Here is a 7,857-nt window from a genome sequence, read left to right on the forward strand (position 1 = left end):
TCGTGCTGTTTCCACCAGCGCGGCAATTTTTTTCATCACTAATCGATGGATGTCTACAATATAAAAATAAGGAGAAACCCAAAACAGGCCCGAGGCCCGGCCCGCATCTGAACTATGAGGTGGAAATTGGCCCAAAGCCCGGCCCTAGAGGCGGAAAAAAGTCGGGGCCCGTCGGGCCCGGGCCACATTGCAGGGCTCTAGTGCACACACATAAAAGTAGACCCTTTACTGTCCGAATGATGTATTACTCTTACCTTTATGAGCAAAAATTACGGCGTAAGTTGTTTCCATTGAAAAAAAATTGTAGCGCTGGCGCCTCCATGTCCTGCGCTTTAACTTCCACTCTCCGCACAAACTACAGATACAGAGCACTTTTATCTTATCATTTACATTTATTTAAGTTTAACATTTAAACATTGTTATATGCTTGAACTGTTTTAGTATATCTATAGATTTTATTTTAGGCAAGTCGTGATGATTTGAGAAGGCTAAATTGATCAAACATGGCTATGATCAGCCTGCCGGTCTGCCGCTGGCCGCTTGGTCGCTACTTTAAGAAAAAAATAATATTTAAGGAACAAAAAATGCTCCAAACGTTTTTCTAAAGTAACTTAATAAAAAAAGAAACGAAATAGAATCACTTTGCCATTACATACAAAACTGAACTACTTTAATAGCTGATGCAGTATAATCTGATTTGGGAGAAGGGGAAAAAGACGGGCTCGGGTCAGACTCGGGCTGGTAATTCTGTCAAGATCTCGGACACGGGCCGGTCTAGGGCCCGAGCGTCTAATTTGAGACCCTAACCCCCACCCCACACACACCCCTCGCAGGAGGGCCCGGGTGAATGCTGTCCAGGGGGCCCATATTCAGTAGCGGCGCCCCTGATGCCAGTACAGTTTTAACTTTTGTCTCCCAAATAAGAAAAATATGGCTTTGGCGAGTAATATTAATGTAATCTTAATTCCGGAGTCAAGTAATCCTTGATATGCTGTAATTATAATCCGTTTATACTTCAGCAGTCTCGATTTGTCTCAGTCCAGTTTCGCTGATGATCCATGCCATGTTTTGGAGCGGACTCAGATCCCTCTTGAGAGAGTCGAGTGTGTGTATTTAGGCTAATGCCTTTGATTCGGTATCAGTTCATTGAGGGTGCGCTCCAGCAACAGGACGGGAAACATTTCTGCAACTTCACGTCCAGAGTCGACTGCGTGTCTGTCTTTGCCAAATACGACAGCACCCTATTTCAACGGCTTGATTTTCATGCAGTGCATTCTCAACGCATATAGTAATTTCTGTAAATGATAAAAAGTCTTGTTCTTTAGTCATACTGGATTCGCAACACGAACCCAAATTGACCGTTTCTCCTATAAAGGTAAGTTAACCTGTAAACGATTTCAGTTTTTAATTTACTTAAAAAAACAAACCTTTCCTATATTTCCATTCTGCACATTCCAATAACGTTTAAACTAGGGTAGGCTATGTTATTAAACGCTATGTTATTAAAGGCTATGTTATTATTACGCTTATATTGTTGTTTAAATGACGCAAGAAAATAATTGAAAGATATCAATAAAAACAGCTTTTATAATTTTTGTTCCTAGAATGTACTACATATTGCACATCCTCTCTTGAATACTAAATATGGATATTATGCAACACGTTTATAGCTCTGTTTTGGTTCTAATCAGTGGTTGTAATTCAGCTGTGTTTAAATCAGTTAGTTGATTGTCACCAACTAATGTTTTAATCTTGTTTGTCTCATAATTGACTGTTCACCACTAACCCACAACGTCTCCCTGACTAGTGATAGTAGGAAATGAGAAATGATCCGTTCTGCACCACACAGATTGTGACACAAGATTGACACTAAAAAAGGTTATCAGTTTGAATGGCAGCTTTCAAAATAATGTAACTAGATCAACATTATGCTTTTTCACAGGACATTTTGAAGAGTCCATTTTTAAAGTTGGGCTTTGCAGATAATCACAAAGTTCGCTTTTTACATTTGTCTTGGTCTAATTAAGTTGTAGAGCTCATGGTGTTATATGTGACTGCTTCCAGGCCATGAATAATGAATACAATGAGCTAAACACAAAGATCTCGAGATGAATGCCCTACAGCTGTCAATGTCTGAGATGAGCCTGTGTGCTGCTCGTTGCTGGAGGTCCATTGCAGCTGCATGCCAGCTTTCAGCAATTATGCCTTTCCCCAAAAGAATGGCTTTAAGTGGGGATTGAGGAGCGTGGAGCAGCACATATGATTAAGTGCCTCATTACTTGTCCTCCGTGTGTGCGAGCACATGTGAGACGCAGGAGGATATGGAGTCACAGGATGCTGTCACGTACTCCATAATTAACCCCACATCTGAGGGATTATGAATGGTTCATCTCTACAAATAGTCTCAGAAAGTCATATGACTTGCTGCCCTTCTGATCCATTGATAAACTCTTGCCTTGTGATCTCAGTTAAAGGCATAAAGGCAAAAATCTTCATTTAAGGCTGGAATACACTAGATGTTTGCCTTCGATTTGCAGTTTGAAGGAGCCAATGCAAGTTGACAGATTTCAAAGTAAATTGTGTAGTGTATGATGGACACAGATGTTTTTAACTTCAGACTATGAATGCGTAGAGTCAGAGGATATCAAACATGTTTTATCGTTTGAGCTGATTTTAAAACGCACTGTTTTCATTTGTCACCCGACTCCTTGCAATGAGGCACACATGAGTTTCTGCATGAGTTTGTGTTCGCAGTGACTTGAAAGTCTGGTATAGTGTGTGACCCTCAGTCGTGTGTGGTGTCTAGTTCCTCTCTGGAAACATTTTATGATATGTATGATACGTAATATTTTAAAATCCATTCCGATTCCAAAAGTCATGTAATGTATTCCAGTCGTCATTCCAAACGTTCTGCTGTGGAACACAAAAGATGTATTGAAGAGACTTTCATGTTATCGTCTTCTTTTCCTTCAGGTGTGTCCATCTAATGAGCCTCCTGTGTTCTAGTGCCACCATGAAGGATCGTGACTCGCTCTCTCTCCTGCACTACTCTGGTTCAGGCAAGACGAGCCCTCAGTTCCCCTCCGCTGCCCTCCATCCCAGCTCCCCCGTGCTAGGAAAACCCCAACCTTTCTGCCTGCAGTCCGGCCAGCATCTCATAGCCTCCATGCAGCTCCAGAAACTCAACAGTCACTATCAGAATCTGTCCTCTGCGGCCACAACTGGACCTGGTAGAGGGTACGGCGCCACCATGCTGGGCCCAGGACAGATCACCACCCCTGGGGCTTCACAGGCACCTGGGATCATTGATTCTGATCCGGTCGATGAGGAAGTACTGATGTCGCTTGTGGTGGAGCTGGGTTTGGACCGTGCCAATGAGCTTCCAGAGCTATGGCTGGGTCAGAACGAGTTTGACTTCATTGCGGATGTGCCGGCTGGCTGCTGACCCTCTCAGGTTCTAAATCTCCTTCGGTCTTCAAAATCAAAGTGTCCAAATAATGGCTACTAAATATGCCTACGAAGAGAAAATTTAACTGTCAGATATGAACTGTCAAGAGCTGTTAATTCCAGTTTTGGAGGCAGACTAATGTAGGTTTGCTCTTATTTGAGCTGTTTGTGGAGGAAGAATTTCAAAAAGACTTCAGAAGTCAGAGGACTAAGCACAGATACCAAAATGGCCATCCTTAAGACATTTCCCCTTGCCTTTCCAAAGCTCATTCACACCCTTATAAAATCCACATCATGATATGTGGAATGGATTTGAAAGGCCACCTCATTGTGAGGTTAGTGGAAGAAGAGCTATACAGCAAATATGGTTAAAACAAAGGTTTTCAGCTGCCCTTGCCTGCTGGCTTCCAAGCCCTATTTGGACTTACCGTCGGATGGTATTACAAGCATGTAATGGAAGGTGATTTGTGAAATTGGTGTGCTCAGCGGAGCCCCTCCATCATTCAAGAGATTCCCTCGAGAAGCCGTGTCATCGCAAGCTTCGCTGGTTACAGAGGAACTCGACCAGGCCGAACGTTTTCCATGGCTAAATATATTAATGAGACGTGTCTGTTTACCCCACAATTCAGGCTGCATGGTCTGATAGCCTTATGTTTATATGTTAGTTTTTTCCAAGAGATAATTGGTTCATGCTCTGAAAAATGTCAATGTTCATTTAAAAAAAATAGTATTGCCTGCTGTCTTTTTCCCGCCTCTAAATTTAAATGTACTAATTCAGTTCTCTTTTTGTTTTTGGGTCATGTATATTAGACATTTGCATTCAAATATGCATTCAATTTACCCATTGAATGAGGACTTTGTCAGATATTTTCTGTCTCCTTTTTTTTTTTTTTTTACTGTTTTTGAAATTTGTGACTTACTGAAACTTAATCGAAGATTTTTCGTTTAGCACTTTTCTTCCATCCATTTATTTTTCTTCATAAGAGCGTTGTTATATTTAAAAGTGTGTACTTTTCATTTTTTTCCTGAATGTGAGAAAATAAAGTTACAAAACACAGGTCTTTGGCTTATCTTTCAAATAAAAACACTTTAAATGAATGAATAAACGCATTTTTAAAAAACCTTAATGATTTCAGGTTAACACTGACCAAACAAATACAAAACCTTAATATAAAAGCTAAGTATTTACTATTAAAATATACTTTTAAATGAACAAATAGTAACAAATAAGCTAATATTATCTGGAGTATAATCTATAAACCTCTTGCTGGCAAAGCTAAACTCGGAAAAACGTTTTTTAAAATCATAATTATAACCAGTGATCCATCACCGTCAGACCCTACGCTAGACCGCGAAAGATGACACTGGTTAGTACTGCCATCTAGTGGCCAACTTTATTTACTACACCATCCCGTCTAGCTAATGCGGAAATATCTTCAGATCAGTTCAATTTAATACCAAACCTATGCTTGGAATTCATTACTCAAGATATAAATGCATATAAATGCACATTTAATTAGACTCAAACATGCTACAGAATAGATAAGGCAGTTCAGGTGTGTCTGGTGATTGTGTGGTGACCAGTGGATGACTGGCCCTAAACCTGCTTAATAACACAACCCTGTTTCACAACCTGGAATTTACAAGTACTTTTCCCCTATCTTAAACGATGTAAGACTATTTGTTTTTAAATGTACTTTTCCCTCATCTACAGACACTGTTTTCCCCTTGGCAAACAAGCACATCAACTTAAAAAAACAAAACAAAAAAAAACCTTGGTTCTTGGTTTTGATGAAATTGAAGCCAAACCTAATATCACAAAACATTATATAATTTATTAAATCCACTGCTAATCCTGTCATTCATACCAGTCAAGGAACTGACTAAAAAAAAAGAAATTTTAGGGCAAAAATGATAAAATACAGTGGTTTGAAAGTGTTGGCCCCCTTCCTGATTTTTAATTTTTTTGCATGTTTGTCACACTTTAATGTTTCAGATAATCAAACAAATTTCAATATTAATCAAAGATAACACAAGTAAACACAACATGCAGTTTTTAAATGAAGGTTTTTTTTTTTTTTTACGAAGGACAAAAGAACAAAATCAAAACCCTGTGTGAAAAAGTGTTTGCCCACCCCCTGTTAAAACATAACTGTGGTTTATCACACCTGAGTTCAGTCTCTCTAGTCACACTCAGGCCTGATTACTGCCACACCTGTTCGCAATCAAGAAATCACTTAAATAGGACCTGCCTGATAAAGTGAAGTAGACCAAAATATCCTCAAAAGCGACACATTATGTTGAGATCCAAAGAAATTCAGGAACAAATGAGAAAGTAATTGAGATCTATCAGTCTGGAAAAGGTTATAAAGCCATTTCTAAAGCTTTGGGACTCCAGCGAACCACAGTGAGAGCCATTATCCACAAATGGCCAAAACATGGAACAGTGGTGAACCTTCCCAGGAGTGGCCGGCCCACCAAACTTACCCCAAGAGCGCAGCGACGACTCATCAAAAAGACCCCACAACAACATCTAAAGAACTGCAGGCCTCACTTGCCTCAGTTAAGGTCAGTGTTCATGACTCCACCATAAGAAAGAGACTGGGCAAAAATGGCCTGCATGGCAGAGTTCCAAGACGAAAAGTGCTGCTGAGCAAAAAGAACATAAAGGCTCGTCTCAGTTTTGCCAGAAAACATCTTGATGATCCCCAAGACTTTTGGGAAAATACTCTGTGGACTGACGAGACACAAGTTGAACTTTTTAGAAGGTGTGTGTCCCATTACGTCTGGCGTAAAAGTAACACAGCATTTCAGAAAAAGAACATCATACCAACAGTAAAATATGGTGGTGGTAGTGTGATGGTCTGGGGCTGTTTTGCTGCTTCAGGACCTGGAAGACTTGCTGTGATAAATGAAACCATGAATTCAGCAGTCTACCAACAAATCCTGAAGGACAATGTCCGGCCATCTGTTCGTGACCTCAAGCTGACGCAAACTTGGGTTCTGCAGCAGGACAATGATCCAAAACACAGCTGCAAATCCACCTCTGAATGGCTGAAGAAAAACAAAATGAAGACTTTGGCCTAGTCAAAGTCCTGACCTGAATCCTATTGAGATGCTGTGGCATGACCTTAAAAAGGCAGTTCATGCTCAAACCCTCCAATGTGGCTGAATTACAACAATTCTGCCAAGATGAGTGGGCCAAAATTCCTCCACAGCGCTGTAACAGACTCATTGGAAGTTATCGCAAACGCTTGATTGCAGTTGTTGCTGCTAAGGGTGGCCCAAACAGTTATTAGGTTTAGAGGGCAAGCACTTTTTCACACAGGGCCATGTGGGTTTGGATTTTGTTTCCCCTTCATAATAAAAAACTTAATTCAAAAACTGCATGTTGTGTTTACTTGTGTTATCTTTGATTAATATTTAAATTAGTTTGATCTGAAACATTAAAGTGTGACAAACATGCAAAAAAAAAAAAAAAAAATCAGGAAGGGGGCCAACACTTTTTCACACCACTGTATATTTAACTGCAAATAATATTGACAAACATGTTTCATTGGAAAAATTGAAAGGGGACAAAATAAAGAAACCGCTATATTGTCCTAATCATTTTCATGCATAGCACCTAAGTAGTAAAATTAGTTAAGAAACCACTCTGATATTCACTCAATTGTGACATTGTCAGAAAATAATGCAAACTATGATTTGAATACCTTGAGAATTGTAAGCTGATTTTTTTTTCCCAATAGACTAAATAACAATGAGCCAGTGTGGGACCCTAGACCACAAAACCAGTTTTAAGTCGCTGGGGTATTTTTGTAGCAATAGCCAAAAATACATTGTAGGCTATGGGTCAAAATTATTGAGTTTTCTTTTATGCCAAAAATCATTAGGACATTAAGTAAAAAATCACGTTCCATGAAGATATTTTGTAAATTACTACTGTAAATATATCAAAACTTAATTTTTGTTTAGTAATATGCATTGCTAAGAATTTCATTTAGACAACTTTAAAGGTGATTTTCTCAGTATTTTGATTTTTTTGCACCCTCAAATTCCAGATTTTCAAATAGTCTTATCCTAACAAACCATACATCAATGGTTATTTATTCAGCAGCTTATTTATTCAGCTTGATGTAGAAATCTCAATTTGGAAAAAATAGACACTTAAGACTGGTTTTGTGGTCCAGGTCATTATGACAATGTGTGCACCAGGAATGACCCAAAAGGTCCCGTATATGAAGAAACATACAATTATACATTAAAAGTAATCGAAGAAGGCTCAAGACATCCAGTAAAAGAGCACAAAATCATCTTAAACGTTGTTTTGAAGTGTGATTATAGACCTCCCCACTGGATGGCACACGCTCGCAGCGGCTGCCAGCAGTAGCGGCGATGTCCCTCGTCGGC

The 7,857-nt window shown here is 39.5% G+C and overlaps 1 protein-coding gene across 1 annotated transcript; it reads left to right on the forward strand.

Moving 5' to 3' along the window:
* Positions 1–1,123: 1,123 nt before the first annotated feature.
* On the forward strand, positions 1,124–4,543 carry LOC306880134 (cbp/p300-interacting transactivator 1-like). Its single transcript, XM_079433461.1, has 2 exons — positions 1,124–1,375; positions 2,974–4,543. Exon 2 carries the CDS (start codon positions 2,987–2,989, stop codon positions 3,443–3,445), a length of 459 nt encoding a protein of 152 aa, XP_079289587.1. The 5' UTR covers positions 1,124–1,375; positions 2,974–2,986; the 3' UTR covers positions 3,446–4,543.
* Positions 4,544–7,857: the final 3,314 nt, after the last annotated feature.

The sequence above is a fragment of the Barbus barbus genome (assembly GCF_936440315.1).
Source record: "Barbus barbus genome assembly, chromosome: 2".
Classification (NCBI taxonomy): domain Eukaryota; kingdom Metazoa; phylum Chordata; class Actinopteri; order Cypriniformes; family Cyprinidae; genus Barbus; species Barbus barbus.